At 34.4% G+C, this 27,449-nt stretch overlaps 1 protein-coding gene across 1 annotated transcript; it reads left to right on the forward strand.

Annotated features, from left to right (window-relative positions):
* The first annotated feature begins 343 nt into the window (after positions 1-343).
* Positions 344-27,224, forward strand: LOC139316806 (target of Nesh-SH3-like). The gene is made up of 7 exons (XM_070943646.1): positions 344-473; positions 3,156-3,335; positions 16,679-16,741; positions 20,961-21,093; positions 23,821-24,002; positions 25,748-25,806; positions 27,126-27,224. Exons 1-7 carry the CDS (start codon positions 344-346, stop codon positions 27,222-27,224), a joined length of 846 nt encoding a protein of 281 aa, XP_070799747.1.
* The last annotated feature ends 225 nt before the right edge of the window (positions 27,225-27,449 follow it).

Consider the following 27,449-nt stretch of genomic DNA (forward strand, 5'->3'; position numbering starts at 1 on the left):
CCAAAATGAAGCTAAATGATAACTCCTATATAAAAACAAAATAGCCAATTATATTACTTCAAAATACTGGAATTGTACAGATTCATATTATTATGATTAAGTGATCTGTAACTTATAAGTAATTAGATAAGTGAAGCTTTTGGTTTTGCATCTGAAATCTAGAATTCTCAGTAGGTGTAAAAATAGCAAGTATTATCTTTTAAATATTTATCACTTGCATGCATTACACATGTGTATAAAGGTAGGGCTTTGATCACATGATTGCATCCTTCTTTCCCGCCCCTCCCCGTTTTGAAGCTGGTAACAATGTTGAGTAGACGGAGTTTTTCCATTCTTCGTCTTCATGTGCCATATCCGTCATCGGACATTAGTGATCATGTTGCCAATCCTATTTTTGTCAACAGCTGCATGGAAAAGTGCTGCTGAGTTTGGCCAAACCAGTCCCTTAGATTTTGAAGCCATGATGCATGAGAGTGTGGGGGGCATTGAATTATGGGTGTGGTCATGTGTGCTCATTACCCCCCCTACTCCCCCCACTTTTGGCACGTGACGGCAAAAAGGTTAGCCATCATGGACTATAGTATTATGGAGTGCTAGACACTGATATGGAAAGAAATAACCATTTTCCAGTGGTTCCTCTGATATCTCAAGACATAATTCTAACCCATGATGATGGAGGAGGTCATGATTGTGACTATTTTCACAATGTTTGATTCTTCTCTGCTCTTGCTATTTAATATATTCATAGCAATGTTATGGTTTAATATCATCAATATGCTGATATTTGGCTCTATATTATGATCTTGGGCCCAACAAGGGATGTTGTCAAAATCTGTTCCTAGTGTGTAGAGGCTGTCGAAGTATGGATGGGATAAAATAGGACAGAGTTGATTTCAGCAAGACTTGCTGAATTGCTGTCCTTGCGATAATATTACTATGACTTGAGGTTTTGCCTTAGATTCACTGTCGGAAGGGCTGGTAGTAGCCATAGCCAAAAGTATCTTTGTCCAGCTCAGGTTGACAGCAATAGTTCTTAGACTTATATATCACTTCACAGTTCTTTTACAGAGTTCTCTAAGCAGTTTATAGAGTCAGCGTATTGTCCCCAACAATCTGGGTCCTCATTTTACCCACCTCGGAAGAATGAAATACTGAGTCAGCTTTGAGCCTGATGAGATTTGATCTGTCAAATTGCAGGCAGCTGGCAAGTAGCTTGCAGTATTGCAGTGCGTATTCTAACCACTGGGCCATCGTGGGTCTGGTTGATGGCTAAGTTCCAGCCTTTCCTGGAGCAAAATGATCTGGCTACAATGACTCATGAGTTGGACTTCTGCCTCTGAAATCAACCTGGAAATAGCGTTTGGTCCAAATGTAGTGGCCTTCACTTTTCAGAAAATAACTCATGTTTCATTCAGTGCAACATATGTAGAGATATCCATTACCAAGAAACCTTAAAGGATAGAAAGATACAAAAGCATTTAAAGCTATTTGTACAGTTCAGTTGTCATAAAAAATGTAACAAGAAGATCTATATTGATTATGGAAACACATAAACACATAAACAGAGGATGTGAACATCCATTTTCCGAGCAAACTCTCTCAGAACTCAACAAAATATTTATCTTTATTTCTTGTTTATGAAAAAAACCCTTATATACTACTTCAAAATTACTTTTGTTTTCTTTTATCTGTCCCTAATTATATATAGTGGTACATTCCAGAATTGTTACTTCAGCACATCATTTCATTCTATTGACTGACTTAAACAATGTCGGTTTTTTAGTATTTTAAGGTTTTGCATGACCCATGACAAGTCAAAGATCTGGAATAATTTTGTAGAAACTCAGCAAAGTAAAAACTGAAAAATAAAAAAAATAAAAAAAAAAATAAACCACAACCAAAGCCATATGTGGTATGGCCTCACTCTAACTTCTACATCAAAAGATATTTCATGTGTTCCAAAAACTAAAAAAGGGAAACTAAGATCTCTTGACTCTAGGGATTAACCAATATTGAATTTCCTTAGCATATTTATCAGTGCATATAGTAGTCCCATTGTTCTTTTAAATGACAGCATATATTCATAAAGTTGATGTTGTGCTTAAATAAGAGAATGCATTGCAAAGTGCTGAATTTAGGAATACATTTTTGTTTGAATCCAAATCTTCAGTGAGCTCAATATTATCTTTTAGTGTTTTTGGATAACATAGTAACATTTAACTACACCTGGATTAAACTACACCTATTTCATGACAAGAATATCGTTCAGAAGAATAATTTACTGCCTACTACTTGGTATTAGCATTTAGATTTCTACGACCTGTGGTGTACATGACAGTATAGTTTATGGATGTTTACATCTGTTTGGGTAAGGTTACTGTAAATTACAACAATGTCTCTGGACAGTGTGATGTGTCAGATTGATAAATATCTCAACAGCTAACAATGACCAGATTTCTGAATCAAATTTTGAATCATGAAAGCACTTGGTCGGTAATCTGTTTATCGGCTTATAATCTATTTCTTTATTTAATTGTAACTTCCCGACACTTTAATTTGTATCTGCATTCTTTTAGTGTTTATTGGTTACACATTGCTTTGAGCATCTCGGTGATAAGAAATATAGCTAATGAGCATGATAAATAAATATATTGCAAACTAATTCAGGAAATTGCTGACTATGTGGATAAAATTGACCTAAAACTGACTCTGTAGACACTATACAGTATTATACTACCTAGTGCTGCATTTCATAAGATTGTCAACATTTTGAAAATCATACATACTATTTGGTATAACATACGGCTGAACTGCAGCACAATTCATGTCGCTCAGTTTAATGAATAACATATATAAGCTCACTTTGGGTTTATTATTCCTAGTCCTTTTATATAGTTCACACTGAGAAGAATTACAATAAAAGTATTTTTGATGACTCTTATAAACGAATCATCACAAACAAAACAAGCCAACTTATGAGTAATGTCAGTCATTATTTTGCTTACATAGTATAATTTCAAACTATCTCTTGAAATGTTATTTGCTCCTAATCATCTATAGTTCTGCCCTCCATTTGTGCTTCTGAATATACAATGAATATCAATGCTGATTGTTCGATGCTTTAATAACATCTCTCTTTCTTTTGCTACATTTAGTTAAAAAACAAAGCCTGAAAGTTCAGATCAATGTAACCAGTGATGCAGTGTGCATGAGATACATTCGTCCAACTCCAAGCACTAAACTGGAAGGTTTCGTCCTGGGGTATGGAAGCAGCTTCTTCTCTAACCAGTATATTCCCCTACCATCTAATGGGAAAATGTACATAACTGAAGTTGGTAAGGCTATTTACAATTTACAAATTGTTTTTTTTTTAATTATTGCACAAATTGAACACATATTTTCTTCTAATTTGGACTTGAAGATAGATGAGAGGCTATGAAAGGAAAAAAACCAATATGTGTTACCAATACAGTTGTTTTTATATTCTGAAAGATGTTTGTTTGTTTGCATGTTTCCAATTACTGATGTTTTTTGAAATATCTGAATATGTAAAGGAAACAGGCTAATTTGACATTATTGCAAATGTTAAGTAAGTTAAGGACGCAGCTTTTTTTCCAAGATAAGGATTGCATGTTAGTCAATAATTTGTTTATCTGCAACTAATGTTACAAAGACTTAGCCTTAATTACCTGCAGCAAATTTATATTTAGACTTAATATTAAATCAGAACTAACAGATCTGGGCTGCAGAAAACTAGATAATTACTAGATGGCTCTGATAAATTCAGAAATCCTGTTTGCTGCCCTTTTGCAATACAATGTCAGTTTCTTCTTAAAGCAGATTATTACAAGTAAGAATTTTGCGCTTGGTGAGTAATATTCATGAAACTTTAGAGATCCTCAAAGCAACTGCTGGCAAACATCAGGGCAAATTTTATCTCATAGTACCATAAGTGTTTCCATAGTCAGCTGTGTTAAACAAATGTTCAGAGTGGAGAAGTAGTTCTGGAACGTTTAAATACCTTCTGGCTATTTTTGGCAAGTTTAAATCTATGTTTTCCGAGATGGATTTCTAAGGTTGCGAATCCTTGTGAATACTTAGCATTGTGTTGCACAAGACTTTTTTTTTCCTTTTAGAGCAAATATATCCAATAAATACTTTGTAATTAAATACATTTTTCTTTATAATTCCAGACACTTGGAAACCATTTATATGTTTTTCCCTAGGATTAAACTAATCTAACATATAAAATCAAATTAAATACTTGCCAGGGAATTCCACAGAATAATGAAGAAAATAAATTCACAGTCTTTATAAAATTTAGAATTGTTTGATAGATATGGCTGTAGATCCATTGGTTGCAAAAAAAAAAAAAAAATCCACAAAAAAAGCAACCCTGACCAACTGGCTTATTGCCTGGGCCTGATGTCAGTTTGGTCTGTGTTCAGCTCAGCACTGGCCTGGTGGGCGGGCACTATCCTAGTGGCACCTAGTGGCACCATCGCCTTTATAAAATCTAGAATATTATACTCAATAATAATTTACAAGTGCATCAATTTGCAAGTAAACTTTTTGCGATAAAAATAGTTTTATATTCGTCAATGAAAACAAAAGAATGAAAAATTAACAGAACAACAGAGTTGGAAGGGATCTTGGAGATCTTCTAGTCCAACCCCGTGCTCAAGCAGGAAACCCTACACCACTTCAGACAAATGGTTATCCAGCATCTTCTTAAAAACTTCCAATTATATCAGCATGCAGATTTGGAAAACAAAAATAGAAAAAAATTGTTGTCCTTACAATAGAAAAATACAACAGCAAATGTAAATATTTTGAAATGCAACATGCCTAAAAGTGATGACAGAAAGAACCAGGCTAATATTTCAGGTACAATTCAGTCCAAAATGATACCCAAACTGCACTGAAAATTTGAGATAATTTGGGAAGAGAGATTATAGTCTTCAAAAGTCAATCTTATTTTCACTGCATTTACTGCAAAATGTACAATAGTGGCAGATTTTACACACACCTTATATTAGCAACAACGTTTTATAAAATCTGAAAATAAAATCATATACTGAAAATGTGGATGATGCTAAATAGAACACAATCCCCCATATGGTTAAAAAAAAACTATATGCAGTGATACCCGTTAGTCAAAATTTCATCAAAATGACAAAATGTGCATGGTATCATAATGTAAGCGCTGCTTCTCATGTGCACTGTAGTGCACACAAGTACAAAGGAGGTGGATTGGCACCATCTTTTAAAATTCTGTCAATCCTGCAGATGTCCATTTATATCCCACCATCATCTATAATTCTATATGAAGAATCATACAGGCAGCATCTCCAAAATTAAACCAAAACTGATCTCTGAAGACACAGACAGGTACATTATAATCTCTATTATTAGAGCACAAATTCTTCCCAAAGAGTTTACAAAATATAAAATGTTTAAAATATCTTTGGCTAACAAACCATCTAGGAAAAGGAGGTAAGGATGCTGCTGCCTTGGAACACTATCTTAGCTTGTTTTGACAGGACTGAGCCATGGTGATGCAGTGGTTAGAATGCAATATTGCAGAATGATTCTGCCCACTGCCAGGAGTTTGATCCTGACTGGTTCAAGGCTGACTCAGCCTGTCATCCTTTTAACGTCAGTAAAATGAGGACCCAGGTTGTTGGAGGCAATAAGCTGACTCTGTAAAACTCTTAGAGAGTGCTGTAAAGCACTATGAAGCGGTATATAAATCTAAGTGCTATTGCTATTGCTAACTGAATTACCTCTGTGAGTATATGCTGGTCACTAATAAAAATAGTATCTACAATGCAATTATAAAAGTGTATACATATCTAAATTATTCTTAGACAACAAGTTTCAATATAAACCATGGTCCCAGAAGAAGGCCACGTGCACAGAAGGTCCACAAATTCTCCCACTCTAATATGTGGGAGTTCCTGGCCAGCATATAAGGTTATTCACTTTACACTGCACTTATTCTGCAAGATTTAGTTTAAAATACAAAATAAATCTTTTCTAGTACTTGCCCTAATTGTGTGTTCATTGTATCTGAATCTTAAAACAGCATCCTGGAACTTGTTACACAACTCTCCTGAATTATTTCAGTATGCATAAAGAAGTTCTTGAAACAAGTGCCAAGCCTTAGAGCATCAAGGGTAACTCAAGGAGGAAGGCTGATGCTTAGTCAAATAGACTGTTTATTATCATAATTGCTATATTCCCCTGGTTACTTCTTTTCAGCAGAAGATCTAAAGTTAGCAGATTACTGAATAGTACTTTTGGTCAGTGAGATACAGTTCCTATAACTGCTTCCTTTGTGGTATGGGTTAACTTCTCGATAAAATTTCAATAGCTTTAAACCCGTATAAATCAGTTTGAACACATTTCCACTGTATAGAGCTGGACCTCTGCTTTGTAACATCACATGTACACATTGTTATGTTATTTGCAAAAGGAAAATAAAATTTAAAAATAGTCCATGAAAGAATAGTTATGAAAGCTTCAGGACAGAATGCTCAATAACTGAATGATTATAAAATACCCCATGCAGAGAGAATAGAGACCAAATTAAACAATTGGGCAATAGACTGGCATCAACCTACAAATGACACAATAGAACCAGAATTTAATAAATAGAAACGCAATCAGAAAACATTGTTTTTAAACAATTCTAATGAGGAAAAGCCATGGGCATAAAGATATGTTGAATAATTGTATGGTTATAATGTACCTGACGGGGCTACAGAAATACAGTATTTATGCTAGGCCAGTCCATGTTGGCACCCATAAATTCCAGGAGAATAAGCTACAATATGTAATTTTTTTTAAAAAAAAAAATCAACCTGGAGAAGACTCTAACAAACTGTATTCATATTATGTCAGATGTAAATGCCTTATTCTCTAATGTGTAAATAATGTATATATGGAACATCAGGGGTTAACTTATTACTTGAGCTTTAATGTATTCATATTTTACCACTCCCATTCCTGGCTCCGCCCCTTGTATATAAAAGGAGCCATCCTCCCCATTTTCCTTGCTTCTATCTTGAATATTCAGCGAATATAGAATGCCTATTATGATTAAAGAGAATTATATTTAAAACTATAACTTCTATTATCTTTATTGAGTCTGATCCTGAAAATATTGCAACAAGCTGGTAGCAGAGGATGGTTAATTGACTCAATAAGTAATTAAAAATGTTCAAGAAAGATAGGCCCAACACCAGGGCCTACAGCAAAGAAATAGAAACTGATCAAGAGATGATCAACGAATCCACTAATGCGATTTCGAGAGAATCCGAAGAATACACCACTGAAGAAGAAGAACTGATGAGTGAAAATAACGACCAGGAAGAAATCGAGATAGAAAATAACGAACTCAGGTCAGAAATATTAAAAATACTAAAAAGCCAAAAGAATGATGAAAGCCTCATCGCGGACCTCCAGGAGATGCTGAGGAACAGCGGAGCAGCGAGAGAGAAAAACATCATTAAAGAAAAACCCAAAGATCAAAAAACTGTGAGTGAAATGACTACTGAGAAAATAGTTGTAAAAAAGAAAAGATGTGACCCCGCGCGAAATTTTGAACGGCAGCCATCTTGGTTTCAACGAACTTCAAAAGAGAGTGAAACAGAGCCAATCAAAACGCTCAGTTCAAAATTTCTGGCGCGAAAAACGCTATCAGACGAAGAAAGTGAAAAAGAAGTCTCAAACTCTTCAGATGAATCAAAATCAGAAAGTGAAGACGATTTAACAAAGTCTCAAGTAGAGTCAGCAATGAAAACACTTTTTGCTGCTTTTGGGCCAAGATTGAAAATTTCTAAGACATCAACGAAGAAGCAAGCAATCAAACCGACAACTCAAGACCTGCACGCTCCCATCCTGACTTCGAAAACGACGACACCCGAGCCCAGAGAGCCATGCCGATTCCGTCCTACACCGCAGACAGAATCGAGTGCCAGCACACACAAGAGAAAGAGAAGAACCGCCGCCATCACCAAAGCCCCAAAAACCGAGCCAGAGACCGACTCATCTGAAGAGGAGCGGATCGAGAGAGCTGAAATGGAGAGAACCTTCCACAGCGGCGCCAAAGAAGAAATGAGCAACGCGCATGTGCAAAACTACGTAGACGGCCCCGAAAGACTTGAACTGGCCAGAGAACCGCGCAGACTCGTTACAAGCATCCCAATGCCGTTCTGTAATTTCCTGCACTTGAGAGACCACGGACTGCCTCAGGTTGTAAGTAATGGACAAAATAATGTGGGGAACTTACCCAGTGACTTCCCAAAACTTAGAGTTGATGGCATTAATTTACAAGAGTGGTACCAACAGCTTCAGGTTATTTTTATGAAAGAAAATTTACTATTCTTTATAACTAGTCCTCCAAGAAGACCTTGGACTTTAAAAATAGACTGTTTACATCATAGAGCATTTTTCATAACAATTTCTAGCGTGTCTCCTGCAATGTATCATAGCATCAAACCAAACCTAACTGTATCAGAAATAATTCAATGCATGTTTAATCTATTTCACAGCGATAGCGTAGCCACAACCACAAGAATGTCTAAGGATTTCTTTTCTTCTAGAGTGAAACCAGGGGTTTCTATAAGTGAACATTTGATAAATCTAAACAAAATAAGAGCTGAGCTGCAATTGAGGGGGGAAGTGATTTCAGATCAAACTATGAAAAGTGTTATTATCAATTCACTTGATCCATCATGGGATAGCTTTATGTCACACTTAGATACCATTAATTTGGGATATTTATCAATAGAAAGTCTATCTAACAAATTGATAGCAGAAGACAATTCAAGAAAAAATCGTTCCAGTAACCAAACAGAACACAAATCTTTTAGGAAATTAGTCTTTCAAGATAAATATAATGAAGCCTTTAGATGCCACAATTGTGGATCCAGGGAACACAGTAGAAGAGACTGTCCCAAAGTCCCAAGGGAGAGACATAGGCCTGAATATAGGAGCAAATACAATTACAGACATTCTTCCACAGATAGACACAAATATAGAAGTCCACCAAACTACAGAGAAAGTAGAGGGGGTAGAGAAAATTCAAAAGAGAGAAAATCTGGGTCACTAAATGGGCTAAATAAACAAGACAGCACCAAAACACAACAAGATGAGAACAATAATTGGCTTATTGATTCTGGTGCAACAAATCACACCACTAATAACAAAAGTATATTATCTTCATTTACAGAAGATAAGTTTGTGATAAAGGTAGCTAATCAAGAAAAGGTTCAAGTATTAGGCAGAGGAAATGTGACCTTGCCTGGTTTAGGGAAAATAGAGGGGGTATTATTAATCCCAGAAATACCTCACAACATACTAAGTGCTATAAAACTAAGCAGAGAATCTGACATCAATATAGTTTTCTCAAAGGGGAAAGCAACTATAGAAAAGAACAAAACAAATGTAGGCACTGTGATGATAAAAGGGGGTCTACCCTATCTGATAACCAAAGAAAGATGGTTACATAACATTGATTCAAATATGGAAGATTGTATTGAAGCAGATGATGAAAATGTCAGTAACAGTGACAATGATGAATGTAAATTAACTCATGATAACAAAAATACACACAATGAGAAGAAACCAAAAATAGGTAAACCAATTCATGATGAGTGTGCTCATATCTTACATAGGAAGTTAGGACATGCTAGCTTTCCTGTAGTACAAAAAATGACTGAACACGCAGAAGGTGTAAAAATAAAAAATTGTGAAAATTATTTAGAATGCTCAGTATGTAAATCCACCAAACTAAAAACCAGTCCTAGACCAAAAAAATCTAACAGATCAACTAACAATATTTTTGATTTGGTACATATGGACTTAGTTGGTCCATTAACTCCATCAATTACCTATAGAAAACGTTACTTCCTAACAATAGTGGATGATTACAGTCGCTATGGTTTTGTTTACACATTAAAGCACAAGGATGAAACCTTTCAGAAATTTAAGGAATTCTACAAACGCATAGAAACACAACATAATATCAGAATAAAACAAATTATGACAGATAGGGGATGTGAATTCATGTCTAAAGAATTCTCCCAATGGTTAAAGGATAGAGGGATGCTACATTTCACGTCCAATCCATTTTCTGCCTTTCAAAATGGGATTGCAGAGAGAAAGAACTCCACACTACAAACCATGATTAGATGCACATTAGAGGATGCTGGTTTAGGCAAACAATTTTGGTCAGAAGCCTTACATTATTCAAATTACACTCAAAATAGAACATGGTCCAGTATTGTGAATAAGACACCATATGAGGTGATGTACAATAGAAAACCTAAATTAGCACACATGCACATATTTGGAGTTACTGCAGACGTGCACATACCTAAACAATTGAGGAGAAAGGGAGAAAACGTATCCAGGAGATTAAGATTCATGGGATACGAAACTGGAACCAAAGGGTACAGATTCATCGATAATAATAACAAATTTATAGTATCCAGAACAGCTGTGTTTCATGAGCAGGCCAATTGGTCTAAGTTGCACCTTAATGAAATTTTTCCTAATAAAAGCAAAGATAATATATCTTGCGAGGAAGGAACAACAGAAAATCAAAATATTAACAAAAGTAAGAACAAAACCAAAACTTGGACAAATAGTCAGCATAAAATAAAGACAGACACATTAACAAAAAAGGAAGCCAGATATTTGCATGACAACCATAGCAAACCTGAAAGAAATATTAGAAATAATAGAAACCAAATACCAAATAAATACAAAGATTATATTATGCATATGGATGGAGAACAAATAACACCTAATACATATGAGGAAGTATTGAAACTTCCCCGTGAAGAAAGAGAAAAATGGGAACTAGCTATGGAAAAAGAAATGAAAAGTTTACAAGGATTAGATGTATTCACACCTGCGATCGCACCTAAGGATAAAACAATTATAGGTACCAGGTGGATTTATAAAATTAAGAATTTAGAAGGAGGTAATACCTTATACAAGGCCAGACTAGTTGCACAAGGTTATGCACAAAAATATCCAGAAGACTATACTGACACATATTCACCCACAGTGAGAACAGAGAGTGTCAAAACAGCTCTTGTAGTAGCATCTGCACTCAATCTAGACGTGTTTCAATATGACATACAGACTGCATACTTACATGCAAAATTAGATAAGGAAATATATGTAAGAGCACCACACAGTCAATACACTAATAAGAACGAAATTTGGTTACTAAATAAGAGTCTGTACGGATTGAAGCAATCTGGCAAAAGATGGTACGATTGTTTGGTAAAAGTGCTAAAGACCATGGATTTCAACGCCACCACTGCTGATAACTGTTTCTTTGTAAAAAAGAGTAATGATCATATTGAATTTGTATTAATTTATGTGGATGATATTTTATATATTGGAAAGCATAATGAGAGCAGGGAAATCTTTGTAAATAAGTTAAACGAACACTTCTCATTGAAATCACTAGGTAGAGTGAATAAATACCTTGGTGTACAAATTAACAAAACAAAAAGGGGATTCAAACTTACTCAAAAAGATAAAATCATTGAACTCCTAAACAAATGTAACTTAAATAATGCCAAAACATGTGACACACCTATGCAAACTGATTTTCTTAGAAACAATGATGAATCTTCCCCTGAGTTTAAAGACAACACATTTTACAGATCAGTTATAGGTTCACTCCTTTATATATCTAATTGGACTAGGCCAGATATTGCATTACCTCTCAATTTATTGTCAAGATATGTTAGCAAACCAACCTTGTATCATTGGGAAGCTGTCAAAAGAATTTTAAGATATCTGAAAAGTACATTAGATTTTTGTTTAATATTGGAACCCAATAATGACAAAGAACCAAAAATTACTTGTTATGCTGATGCAGATTGGGCTGGTGATACATCATGCAGAAAGAGTACCTCTGGTTATGTTTTTCTATTGAACGATTGTCCAGTTTACTGGTATACTGGTAAACAAGAACTGGTAGCCACCTCTACCACAGAAGCAGAATATGTTTGCTTGTCTAAAGCTGCAAATAACCTTGTATGGTTCAATGATTTGATCACGGATGTTTGGAAGAAACCTACTTTACCATTTATTATGCATGAAGATAATAAAGCGGCCATTGAAATTTCTAGATCCGATGCAATTGGACAAAGGTCCAGGCATATTGATATAAAATTTAAGCACGTTAGACAACTATCTCAAGACGGATTCATCAAAGCAATACATTGTGATACTTCTGAACAATTAGCTGACATATTAACAAAACCCTTACCTTCTAAACAACACAAATATTTAACTTCTAAATTATATGTATTATATTGTCCTGAATCTGAATGTAACTGGTGTTGTATAACGAACCGGCATTTAGAGGGGGATTTGTCAGATGTAAATGCCTTATTCTCTAATGTGTAAATAATGTATATATGGAACATCAGGGGTTAACTTATTACTTGAGCTTTAATGTATTCATATTTTACCACTCCCATTCCTGGCTCCGCCCCTTGTATATAAAAGGAGCCATCCTCCCCATTTTCCTTGCTTCTATCTTGAATATTCAGCGAATATAGAATGCCTATTATGATTAAAGAGAATTATATTTAAAACTATAACTTCTATTATCTTTATTGAGTCTGATCCTGAAAATATTGCAACATATTATGACCAAGGAAACTTCATATCGTCATGAGGATCTAGGCTGGAGTCAAAAGAGTCTTTATCAGTACAAAGAGATCAGCAAGCTATTAAAAGAAGATAGTAAACATACATACATACTTGAATATATACAATATTAGTTGAATAACCACAAGGCTTATAAGATCCATACTGAATGGTGTGTAAAATATGAGATAGGTACACCTGATCCCTTGATTGGATGTGTAAATTTGCTCAGAAATTCTAGCATAAAAATATCAATATTTTTTAAAAAATCTTTAATAATTTAATAATTTAATAAAAATTCTTTAATAAGCAGCGAATATTTGGCAGTAAAATCATTCCATTTAAGAGTCCATCATTGCCCTTCTGCTCCTTTTTGCCCTAATTCTACTTTGTCATTTCTGAATGTATATCTTGTATGTTATGTTACTTCAGTTCCAGTTTTCTTAAGCGCCAATGTGACTGTCTCCTAATAAGGTCAAGAAATGAGTTTAATATGTTCAATGAACCCTCTCTCTATGAAACCTGGTAATTTTTTACTTGTTTCTTCAATATGGCTTATTACCTCTTAAAAGTGAGTCTGAAAAAGTGAAGACATCTTACAGAATAAAATGTAATAGACTAGAGGACATAGTGAAATAATTACATGATATTTCTTGCCAAGCATCAACATCACTAGAGTTCAGTGAGTTTCCACATAGTATACAGATGGAAAAATTGTGATTTATGTCAGTTTTGGACAAAACCCATATTGCTTTCCAAGATTGTTATGTAAAAGCAAACACTAAGAATTAAAAAAGCTATTCTTTACAAAAAGAAGAAAGAACCATGTTTGATATACTTGCAGGGGCTGAAGATGGTAATGTTTCACCCAATGTTGCATCTTTTCTATTGATCAGACCAAAATATTAAAATCTGCAGTATGTTTTTCCTATTCTTACTTTATTGAAACATATAGGATAAACTATTCCAATAAATCTGCAAGAATTACAAGACATGAAGGGAATTCAAGGAAACTGCTCAACAATACAATATTAGAAGCATGCTGAATCTATCAAAAAAATAATTCAGTATACTTCTGCCTGTCTAGAAAGAACTTTCATGTAAACATACGTTGTGTACAAATATTCCCAAGACCATCAGGTGAATGGCCAAGTAACCTGGAATGGTGGGAGGAAAAAGTCTGCTTTAACCTCTAGAGCATAGAATTATATAGAGGTTTGGGTTTCTTTGCACTACAGTACACCAAATTGTCTGTTATGTAAAATGTATAAATCTTTATTCCTGTTGGCAATAAACACAGTCTTCTTACAAATTAAGCCACTTCCAAATAAGGGTTGAGGTTCTAAAGAGGTGAGATTTACCACTGAGTCCTAGTGTGAAGCCTAAAATGTAGTTAAATGATAAACCTTTAAGATCCTGTGCATAATGTGAAGCAAGTCTGTGATTCCCAGTGTTAATGGTTTTGATAAACTTCTTGTGTATTTCACAAAAAAATGGGAAAAGTGCTTTAGTGAATAAATATACATTTTGGAACATCTTCCTCTTTATACATCTCTTAATAGCATATGGTAATTATGATCTGGAAAAGAATCTCTCCCTATATAAGTTGATCTACTATTGGCCTATAAACATAGAGTTGCTGTAATGTTAACAGAGATTATATTAGGAGGATGGAAAGGAAGAAATGGATGAGGTAAATAGATGTATTAGTAGTCATCCTAGATCTTTTTGCCGTTGTGTGCCAAAAGCGGGCGGAGTGGGAGGGATTGCTCACACCCATAATTCAATGTGCCCCGTCCTCCCCATGCATGCATGTGTGACCCCCCCGCTCTCCCCCTGCTATTGGCACGTGATGACACGGTGAGCCCGGTAGGTCCATTTTTTTGCTCTCCCCAGGCTCCAGAGGCTTTCTAGGAGCCTGGGGAGGGTGAAAATGGCCTTCCCCACCCCCTCAGAGGCCCTCCAGAGGCTCAGAAACAGCCCGTTTTCCAACTTCCGGTAGGCCCGGAAGGCCTGAAAATCAGCTGGCCAGCGTGCACATGCACTCGTGTGCCCACAGATATGGCTCCGTGTGCCACCTGTGGCACCCGTGCCATAGGTTCGCTATTACGGTCCTAGATACTAGAACCTGAGATAAGGCTCTGACTAATCTACCCTGAGTTTTCAGAGGAAACATATCTTATTCTTAAACATAGTCAATGTTTCAACAGTTTCCTTCTATATCTGCTATAGAGAGTAAGAAAGATGACTTTGTCAGAGGGATGTAAGTTCCATTGCTAAGTAGCAAAACATATTTTCAGACTAAAATATTTAAAAGTAACTCAATTTCACTAAAAAGTAGTTTCTACTTTCTTAGGAAATTGATTGGTCTACCTGGAAGGACCTGAAATTGCTGAATTCTATGTATACACTAGTAGATTGATTAACATGCTTATTATCTTAAAGTTCTAACTAATTTCAAGTAATTTTTATGTTCTTAATTAAATCACTGTTCAGGATATTTCATCATACTGTTTTTGACCAATATAACTTGAATAAGTATGGAGTTTAAGATAGATATTTTGGTTAAATTTTTTAAATAAATATTTTAATTAAAACTCTGCCTCTTATCCAGTGAGAAATTATATCTATTTACACACACACATTACTATTTAAAAAACCCTTTATTCTCTCTAAATATTGTTTTAATCAGTTTTTATTGTGATTAAGCTTTGGTGACTTAACTGGTTTTCACTAGAAACATTAAATGAATTTATTGCCTGTTACCATGTGTTTTTCCAGAGAATATAAAATCCATTACAAATTTGTTAGTTTATGAGTAAAAATATCAGCACATTTGACTTTGTTTCCAAAAAACCAAATTCTGAAGAATTTGGAAACTGTTTCTCAGTCCGTACAGTTAGCAGGGAATTTATTCCAAAAAATTTCAGTTAGTTTTAGAAGAATACTATCTTTGTATGTGCATGACTGCTATTACATCAAGGCAATAAGTGTATATTTAACATTTTCTTGTAATCCAAAATAGTTCACCTTTTTCAGAATTAATAATTATCTAATTGACTGGCTTCTCTTTATGGAAATGGTGCTTACATAACTTAATTTTGTCATAAATTAATGATTTTATAAAAAGTTTTTATAATGACTATAAAAACTTTTCCAACCAAATATGGAAGCACAATTATTACATAAAACATAAATTAAGTTATGTAATTGTGCTTCCATATTTGGTTGGAAAAGTTTTTATAGTTTCAATCAAATCAATTTTTTTCCTGAGAGCGAATAGGACCTTTACAATATTCATTCACATGACATTGAGCTAAACTGGAGTTGGGTAATTGCTTCAGTGACAAAAACTGACTTGGAAAGTATTAAAGTGGGGCAAATAGATTTCAGGTACTTTACAGTATACTGTGTAAATGGAAATGGAAATATTATCAGTGTTGAAACCCCAAAGGAAAAAAATTGCTTGAAAATTACTGGTTCATTACTTTTTTCCATCATCTACTGAGAGAAAAGATTTCATGTTTCTAAATAGAACCATTTATTTCATTGTTTTATTCCAACTCACAACTTCCTGATTTCTTTTATCACAGATTCATTATTTCTTCCTAATGGAAAATACAGCTGTACAGCTAAACTTTCAGATTCATGTGATTCTATTTAGGAAAAGAAATTCTTACAATTAAAAGGTGTGAATGAGGGATTTTAATAATATTGTTTTATTGAAATAGGAAGTTATTAGGCAATTCAGTGCTGCTATGCTTATTATAAACATCACTAAAAATTCCACTAATACAAAACATCTTAAAGTCAAAACTTGTATGCTATTTACTCTCTGTATATTTGGAAAATGGATTTGAATAACCTAAATGTAGTATTAATGAAACACTAATAATATAATGGGAAAAATAATATGATATGGTTTTGATTATTCAAGAATTTCCTCTTTGTCTGATTTTTCAAACAGTTATTAACTTATATTTTCCAGATGCAGAACCAAGATACTTGATTGCAGTGAAACCAGTTTCTAATAACAAGAAATCCTGCTCAGGTATTTCAAAACTGTTAAACATTTTTTTTTCCCATTAAAAACTCAGGAGACCTATATTCCAATTAAAGTAACCTATCTTGAATTTGGACAAGTTAGAGTTAAGCAAAATATAAATTTGATAAATAAAAAATAATAAATATACAATTATTACAGTATACAATAAATATATGTACAATTTCAAGACGTGAACCAACCTATTTAACTTTTTTAAGAAGAAACCAATGTTAGCACATTCAGCAATATCTTGAAGAATTACATATTGTTCATATTCATAAAGTCAAATCTGCGTTAGCTTCTTGTTTTTTCTTATGATGTAACCAAATATTGAAAAGAGACCAAAAGAAGAATCATTCCATTGATATATGACATGTATCCAGAAAATTGTTTGCTCTGTTTTTTCACAAATCTCAGTAATAACATTTTCTGCTATTAATTTAGAGACAAATTAGCCCATGTTTTCACTTAGACTCATAAAAGTGGGAAATAATTAACACAATTATTCACATGTATGATAATGGGAGACAATCAGCTCTGACAACAAACTACAGAACAATTCCATATTTCCATATTATATATTTCAGCAGAGGTTTCATGTTGCTATAAGTGCCTGCGCTGCTGAGCGCTATCTTCCATGGAATTCTCTTTGTTTGCTATTTATGCCAAGAGCAAAAAGTACCAAAAAAATTGGGCTTTTTTACAAGACGGTCAATGAAGCTGCCCTAAAAGCAACTGGAAAAGATGAAAGAAAGGTGCTTCTTTACCTTAGCTGCTGAAGGGAAGGGAGTAAAGCAGGAGCTGGGAGATACATCAGGACAAGATGGTCAACTATCTGTTTTTTGGGGGGGAAATACCTTTGAAAACTCTGTTTACTTGCAAGTCCAACGATGTGAGGACAAGGGACCACTGCCAATCTTGAATTAGCATGTTTCCTGCCTATGAAGTCATAAGTAGGTCAGACAAGTTGACTGAGCTGAATTGCATTTATTGATTTTGTAGGCCTCTCTAACTGAATGATCTTTGCTGTTTACAAAATTAAAAATAACATAAAAAATACAAAATAACTCCAGCAATAAAAACCAAATCCATTCAGTAAACCCTATGCAAAGAGGAAAAAAAAGCTTGTCCAATTTCCTCATAATTCCCAGAGGCCATCCATTGATTTAACTCAAGACTTGCAGGAAATGTCAAATTTTTAAAGGCAAGTTGAAGATTGGCAAAGTGGGAGTTATGTGGGTCACCAGGAGGATATTGTTCCAAAAGGCAGACAAAGCTTGTCTCCTGTGTCTCACTAAAGCCAGCCTTCTCAGAAAACACACAATGGGCAGATACTATGGGAGACAGACAGTTAACTCCAACTAATATTTGTTATGACATTTAGGGCTAATAGATAACTCAAATTTCACCTGGAATTCAACTAGTAACCAGTGCGCTCATGCTGCAGAGATGTTACAATGACCTAGCAAGGCTTGCCAATTATTGCTTCTACCATATGCTGAAAGATAGCCCCCTTTAGAGTTTATTGCAATAGTTTAACCATCAGATAACCAAGGCTTGGAGAAGGTCTTCCACTAGGAACAAGCACAATTGGCAAACAAGCTGTAGGCTTTCTGACCACAGCTGCTACCCACTCCTCAAGCAGAAGCTGACAGTCCAGAAATATCCCTAAATTACATCCATTTATTTGATATATAAAAATACAGTATTTAAGCAAAAGACACAGCATTTGTTGTCTCATAAAATAAAATAATAAGGAAGAAAGTGGATAACATATATTATATATAAAATTTGAACTACTTTTTTTGAATGTGCAAGGCAGAAATCTCTCTTTGTTAAACAAGATTTAGAAAAAGAAAAAAGTAGAGAATTCAGACCTGAAAATAAAGGATGTGTACCAGAGAAGAGTAGCGGGAATCATGAAGATTCCAAAATAATATTCTGCTTTAAAAATCTAGTCAGGCAAATTAAAAACAAACAATCAAATACAACAAGAGACTATTCTAATCTCTATGAAGAAAATAGGGCTTTGGTATTAAGCTAAAACATTTAAAACAGATGCTTTGTAAATTGTGTTAGCTAAAATGAAGCATTCCTCTACAAACTGTTAAAGCAACTACATCTTTTCCAAGATTCACTGATTGCTTTTCAAGGTGTCCCTAGTTGTCTAAGTATGTCTGTACAGACATTTCTTCCTGAGGAATAAAGTAAGAAGTTCCCTTTCAGTTTTACTGATGCTAATCTCTAGCCGGCATTGCCAGGTATTGGCCTCTTTCCATGAGCAACTCACTTGACTCTAATTAATGGATAATATTTATTTAGAAGAGACAAAAAATGGCACAAACATTTCCCTTTTTTTCAATTTGTCTGAGTTTTGGATAACAAAATAGAAACTACAAGCCAATATTTCTGGGAAATGCTTCATGGAAATAAAACCACTATATATCTTTAAACACAACAACAAAAAGGGGACTACTTAAAACTCAACCCAAAATCTTATGAGATATATACATATTCTACTCAAAACCCAAGGAACAGAAATCTCATTTTGTTGTTAAAATATATTTCTTAGAGTGCGCTCATAAAAGTAAGCTCTATTCAAGGAATCAAGAAAGAAACATTTGGAGATGAATGAAGAATTTGGCACAGATGTATGCACACACAAACACATATTTGAAGTTATGAAGGAAGAATGAATTAGAAATTAAAGTGGAGAAATCTGAACCACAGAGAGAAATGTTAAAGTTCAATTGAATGTGCAATGTGCTATATGCTACAACTATGTATTTTTAGAGCTTCATTAGTTTCATTAATTCTCCTAAAATATAAACAATTGCAGCCCTAAACTAGCTATTAGCAATTGAAACCTTCCATCATCAAATATATATTTGTATTTTCTAAATTACTTTTTATCCTAAAATTTGGCATTACTATACTCAGTTTGGTACTTACATCCTAGTTCACCTAATATGGATTAAGCACCTCTGAATACTGCCTTAATTATCCACTCATAATAGGGGTGTCTGCAGCAAAGTGGCAGCAAAGATATTATGATCGAAGTCTCATTTGGTTTTATGTCCACTGTGTGTAGGACACACATGAAATGAAAAATAGGCAAAGTTTCAAGTGCACTAACACTGCCATCATTTTGGGGCACCTTGACTCATAAAGTGGGGCTCTTTCTCAATAGAAAAAAATCTATTGAGCATATGTCTATTGATATACAAGGGTCATATCAACAGTAAACCAACCTGCATATTGCTGAACTTGTGAAAGTTCTAAGCGTAGACAACTTTTTTGCTTGTGAGAATGCTTCCACTCACAGAATGACAGACTTATTCCCACCACACTTTCCCTTGTGAATAGAAACATGTAAATAATGTGCTCTCTTGTGACTGTAGTACTTGCTTACAAAGAGATATTATGAGTGAAATGAACCTTTCTTTAATTGATGAATTTATACTGACAATCTAAGACATTTTTTTAAAAAAACATTGTAACTGTTCAACTTGTTCATGAATAAAGATCAAGAATAAAGACTGAGCATGTGAATTGGGTAGCTGCAACATTCAAATTCCAATTTATATTCAAGTTTTAGTGGCTAGTTGCATTGAGCAGTCATTTCCTATAGAAAGTCATGTTATAACAGGAATGAAGGATCTTCTTCCGTGAGAGCAGTATGATTGTTGGCAATGGGGAGTAATATATACACAAAAGTTTCTGCCGTAAACAATTGTATAAACCTGTGTACGATCTATGGATAATTGTAGATAGAAAGTGATTTGGCAGAGGAAGCATTACATTACTTCTTACATGTTGGAATATAGAGGTAAAATTATTGCCCAAAGAGTTCTGTATGGAAATAGTTATAAGTAATTGAATATGCAGTATAAACAATGTTATCTAGTTTTGATTATCAGCAGGTTCTATGATAGACATTTTGACAATACATACCCGCCCTTGACTGTATCGTTTTGAAATATAAGAGATGTAATATTCCCAGTTATAAATTAAATGATTCTAAAATGAAAATAACTCATCAACTATGGATTTGGACCTTCCTCATCAATATCTAATTTTAGCAATGATGAAAAGAGATATGTTGTATTTTAATGGTTCATAGTATACAGACCATATAAATTTTATATGATAAATTTAGAAGCCTTCTGATATACATATACATACATATATAAAAACAATACACAATTTTATATTTCTTATATAGGTAAAACAAAGACACACAAACCACTTCAGCTGGTAATAGGTACTTTAACTCCAACATCTGTCTTCCTATCCTGGGGAGTATTAGTCAATCCAAAGCATGATTGGACCACAATGAATAACTGTCCAAACAACAGGTAATGGAATGGACTGCTACTATAATGTTTTTCCATAATCTGTTTTATATGCAAAAATGTATTATATTCATGAAATTACTGTTTGGATAGATCTGCACTATAATAATTCTTGCTTAGTTTCTTTTTGTGAAGGTAAAAGTGTTTTTTCTCTGAGCAACTTTGCCACGTATTAAATATATTTAAAATATAGTGTGTTATAATGGTTAAGGTTTAAGACTATGCAAGACCAGTTTTGTGTCCATCCTCAACCACAAAAACTCACTAGGTTAAATTTGGACAGTCACATCCTCTCAGCCTAATTTCTCAGTTTATTGAGAGGGAATAGAATAATAAGAGACCATATAAACCACCGTGACCATACACTACTTATATAATGAAATAACTAAGTGAAACTATTTCACTATTATCCTTTTCCGAACTACATTTATTCTGTTTTACCTAGACCTCATATATCCACAATAACATTCAGGGCTGTAATCCCTGGTGCCCTATACAATTATAAATGATACCATTCAGCTATCTTTGATGTGGTAAATTGAATAAACTTGTAAACAGATTCATATCTTCACTACCACTAAATGAATGGATGAAGAATAAGGTCAATAAAAGTGAAATGATATTTTAAGATAGAAATATTTCAGTGTAATGAAGATGAAAAACTTACAAGGAGGAGGGAGGGGTTCAAGTTTTATATAAGTTTTATATTAAGGGGGTTTTTTTACCTGATATAAGTATATTGTGTGGAAGTCCGGGGGGAGGGGAGGGTTAGGGAGGGTTAGGGAGGATGGGAAGTTCGGGTGGGTAGAGGGGGGGGGGAAAGGGGTGAAAATGTAATTGTAAAACTTTTGCAATAAAAATAAAAAAAAGTGAAATGAGTAAGAAAGATAATAATGATAATAAAGGATTGTAAGTGAAGTAAAACAAATTACAAACAGTAAGACAAAAGTAAATAGTTGGGAAGATTTTTTGAGTTCTAATCAGTTATGAATATGCTATATATTTTTTAAAATGAAAGAAAAATGTAATTTGAGAGTCACTCACATAACATACCCACAACTGACAATAATTTCAGCCAGGAATTTATCATGTGGCTGCTATCTAATTAGCAGGGGTGAAATCCACCAGTTTGCAAATGGGAGCGTGCCCGCTTGCTTCACATGTGCGCGACACCTCTGCACATGCACAGAACCTTCTGCGCAGATGGTCAAAATGAGATGTGATAACATCTGGGCAGGTGGGCAGAGACTCCCACCATCGGCGCTATCAATTTCTCCGAGCTGCATAGAACCAGCTGCATTTCACCACTGCTAATTAGATTGCTGTTGTATGCTGATGTAGATAAAGTGCTATTTCAACATAGAAACGTATGATGCTTTGAAGCTGATTTTATCATGGAATTAAATAAAAACTGCTAGATTAAATAGGAATTGTCATAATTCATGAGGAAAAGTTATATATTTTTTATATGTTTATGCCACAGCAAGTTCCTAAAATTATGTTTGCAAAAAAGAGGTTCTGTTATTAAATGTATGATGATTACATGTTACACAGAGAAATAACATTGGCAGATGAGAAAACTAGATTATGTTTTAATGGGAAGTTTAAAAGCTTCTGTATTTGCAGATATATTTATACGAGAGATATAAAACGAAAGAAATAGCTGCAGGCTACAACTAGCCATATGGAAGATTCCCTCTGGTCTGCCAACTTCTCCCATGTACTGTACTTCAATCCTTTCCAAACAGCACAGGGGAAAAAAGTAGGGATGTATTCACCACTGTTTAGAAAGGGAGATAGGATTCCCTTGATTTTCCCAGTGGGAGGGGTTGTGAGCCAGCCGGAGGATTTTTGGATGAGGAAGGAGAAACATCTTCCCTTTTAAAATTTGTGCCAGCTTTAAGTCAGCTGGAGGGTTGCTTTTTTTGCCATGGGGGAATCGTTGGATCCCATAGATCGTTCCCTCTCCGTGCTATCCAAACTAGTTAGGGCTGAGCAGATGAGGAGGAAGAAGCCAGCTGAAGGGTCATTTTCTTTGCTTGTGAGGGTGGGGAGAAGAAATCTGTACTACATTTTCTTTTTCTGTAAATTTGTGAAATTTGTGTAAATAAAAGTTATAAAGAACAGCCTTCTTTTCTCATCTGCAGTTATTAATTTATTATTTCTTCAGAGTATTTTCTAATATTTGACATTTTTCTTATATCATTTGTCCATAGAAGCATGGCATTGCTTCTTTGTAGCTGTCCCATTTCTTTTTTTGCTGTTGTTGAAAATCATATTATATTGAGCAAAATAAAACAAATCATTCCATTACATTTTATTCACTCATTTATAAAATTATTTTTTTTCCTGGCCCTTGAATATTTGCAAAATGTCCAATGTGGCCCTCAGACTGCTATAGAGCATAATGTAGTTCAGCTAACTTAGCATGGTTGCTAAGAAAACTGTGTGAGAGAGCACTGATCAGATTTGCCTGAGTCTGGATAGCTGGATTGAACTGATTCAAGGCACTTAATTGAATGAAATTACTTGTCTAATATCTCAAACTTCACCATCTCAAGGTCCTTTTCCCACAATTTCCTCAATTCAAGAATGTCTAAAGTAAAAAACAAACAAACCACAAAGTTTGTGACAATACACAATAAATTTGTATTTTGCTTTTAGCAAAGATGCACACAATGTCATTCATTTTCCTCAGATTGAAGGTTTATATTTATTGTTATTGACTAGATTTTATACAGTGCGCTACAGAGAAAAGGACAAAAATAAGAAATGGATCCTGCAGCTTTGTCCAACTACAGAAACAGTGGTGGACAATTTGAAACCCAACGCTATTTATGAATTTGGAGTGAAAGACAATACAGATGATGGGATCTGGAGTAAGAGTTTCATTCACAAAATGGTTATACTTGGTAAGTAATTTGTAAGGGTTTCAAACTTTCACTGCTTAAAAAGCCAGATTTGTTTACTTATTGATTGGATTTTAACCTGTCTGATTCCAAAGAGAATCTACGTGGCTAATGATTTTTAAAAGAACACAATAATTTAAAAGAGGAACATAACCACACAACAAAACCATACATGAATAACACCCAGACTAGATAAACTATCTTCATAGTATCTGCCTGTCCAATTCAATGTAGCATAGTTAGCATGGTCTAGATCCGTGATGGCGAACCTATGGCACGCGTGCCACAGGTGGCACTCAGCGAGCCGTCACCACAGTTCACCTCCGCTGTGCATGCATGCGCTGGCCAGCTGGTTGTCAGGACTCTTCCATGTGGGGGGCTGCATGCACATTGGGCATGTGTGGGGGTGGGGTACGTGCAAGGGGGCCGCATGCACATTGGGCGTGTGCTTTGGGTACTCAGTCTGGAAAAGATTAGCCATCACTGGTCTAGATTCTTTAAATTAAACAACCTGGAAGTGTGCCTTCTAGGTTGAGGTTACCCCATGATTTGCATAGCCATGATCCTGCTGTTGAGAAAGACTTTGAAGAGCTGGCCCTTTTCCCAGGCTTTTAGCAAGAGTGAATGAAGTAGCCTTGGATTTTTCCCCCTTCCCATTCCAGTCTGGTTTCAGTCACTTAAGAGTATCCATTCTGTTCTATTTTTCCCCTGTCACAGGGGACCTTTCCTACAGTTCTACTGTAGGACCTTTCCTACAGTTCTTCAAGAAAACTGTGTCTAATAAAACAAATGAAAAAAGAACTAAAGTGAAATTAGTGAAGTACATAAAAGATTCATTAGTATAACCAAACCTATTGTGCCAAATATGTGCATTCCTCTTTATGTAAAATCTTTTTACATCCCATGTTTTAGGGTAATATAACATGCTATTGAAAGGACTGACTTTGAAAACGGTTAAACGTTTAGTTTTGATGAACCCAGGCAATTGATTTTGAAAGTATGAAAGATAAACATCTTGCTTTTTCAGTTAATAATAGCCTATTTCTGAGCATGTACAGTATATGTAAAGACCTAGGCCAAGGCTACTTGAATGTTTGGATTTTTTTCATATGGCCCTATTCAAGTTACAATATTTGGGAAGTCCTTTTCATTCTGCTAGTACCAGGAATATGTTCAGCAAGAAGATGAGAGAAGATATTCTTACAATGACTGAGCCTAGATTTTAAAACATACTGCTATAGGACTACAGGACAGCCAAACAATAGTTTGTAAATACATTTGTTTGCCAATAGCTTTTGGCATCTTACTTGATATACAATTGACATTAGTTGTATAAGATTATTATTATTATTATTATTATTATTATTATTATTATTATTATTATTTTATTTGTGTGTTTTTGATTATTTTAATTTTTGAATCAGTTACTATTTTATATGTTTATAGAATTGTCTTTATGGGAATGATAGCTATGAATGTAATAGTAAAATATGATCATAAATCTAACCTCATAAATATTATCCAGTTTAGTTAGGTCACTGACTTAACTGCAGAAATCAGCTGGAGTTTAAATATAGCTTGAGGAATAGGGCAATACATTCATTAAAATTATAATTAACTGTGATATAAAAGTATTACACACATTAAATTAAATCACCTTACATTTGGCATTACAAAATTAGTGTGTTTATGTATCTTTATATGACTGTTGGAAGGTTTTTACATATATACATGTATATTTATGTCAGATAACAACAAAGAAAATGGAGAACTTCAGAACAACTACAATCCTAAAATCCAAACACAGGTATGCAATGAAAATTAGTTTTATCTTTATTAGATAGCATATTTTCTATGCAGGTAAATTCAGCCCATTATGGCTGACAGTTGGGATAAATGTTAAATGAACTTCAAATAGTTGTTAAATGACCAGTCATAGCTCAAGTTCTATCTGTACAATATATCAAATATGAATCTAATTTTTTTCCTTTTCCGTATAAAATTTAATAATATATGCAAAAACTGCTATTAAATCCTGTTCAAGGAACCTACAAACGCTACTCACTTTTTACATCAGAACTATATTCCATCCAATTATAGATCAAGGTGAAGATAAATTGGATTTATTTGTCTTGTTTGTATTTTATATTAAATCCATTTTTGAATATGTGAATTATTCAAAAAGATTTTTAGAGCTGAAATACTAGGATTATAATTATTTTACCTTTGATATGCACAAGATTATGATATTTTCCTTTGCTTATTTTTATTTTTTGAGTGCAGACTTGTATCTATTTTAATTCACCAGTAAATTACTTTTTTAACATACTTATTTTAATTTTAATTTTCATCATAAATAAGCTACACCATTACAATATTTTAATATTTAGACATGCAGGCAGTATTAAGCTATAAGCGTCTCCACTTCTGCTCATACGCTTCAACATTTACTTTTAGATTACTATGTATTTAATGCTGTTGGAGATCGTTGAAAGCACCACCTTAGAAATGTCTGACTCTTCAGTGTCCTGGTTCAGGCTGAACAAACACACCAACTCTATTTACAAGTGGTTCATTGACAAATAGTATTCCAGTTAATTACAAAAGCAACTACACTGTTGGCTATGCAGACACATATATGCCATGGAATTCTATAGTTTAGAATTTAGTCCCAAGTCAAGACATAGGAGAGCTCAGATTCAGGGAAGTGGAGCATAGCCATGACAGAGAAGGAAATGTGATCCACAACAGCCCATGAGTCAAATCCCAGAAAAATTAGTCAGCTGACCCACGTCAAGGAGCCACGAGTTAAGGAGCAAAACAGGAAGATTGAATACAGGAACACAGATCTGAGATTGGTGAGTTGTTTCCAACATATGATTTCCAGATAACAGAATAACAGAGTTGGAAGGGACCTTGGAGGTCTTCTAGTCCAGGTTCCTGCTTAGGCAGGAAACCCTACACCACTTCAGACAAATGGTAAATTCAACATCTTCTTAAAAACTTCCAGTGTTGGAGCATTCACAACTTCTGGAGGCAGGTTGTACCACTGATTAATTGTTCTAAGTGTCAGGAAATTTCTCCTTAGTTCTAGATTGCTTCTAAGTGGAAGTTGCTTTTAAACAGGCCAAAAAGATATACGGCTCAGTTATAGTCATTGGCATCTTCTCAAGGAGGCAAGATCACATCATAAAAGTTAATATGAAGCTATCCAAAATCTCCTAAATGGGAAATTCTAACTATTCCATTTATTTAGATACCTTGAGGACTACTATATGGATTTTCTTTCTTTCTTTCTTTCTTTCTTTCTTTCTTTCTTTCTTTCTTTCTTTCTTTCTTTCTTTCTTTCTAGAATTTAAGGAAATTTCCTGTCATGCGTCATCATCTTGTTAACATCAGAAGCTGAATCCCTTCATACTGATTGTAGTATAGTGTAGTATTTGTTTAATT

Source organism: Pituophis catenifer, unplaced genomic scaffold (genome assembly GCF_029215685.1).
Source record: "Pituophis catenifer annectens isolate HBS135680 unplaced genomic scaffold, rPitCat1.0.hap2 SCAF_4, whole genome shotgun sequence".
NCBI classification, from domain to species: Eukaryota; Metazoa; Chordata; class Lepidosauria; order Squamata; family Colubridae; genus Pituophis; species Pituophis catenifer.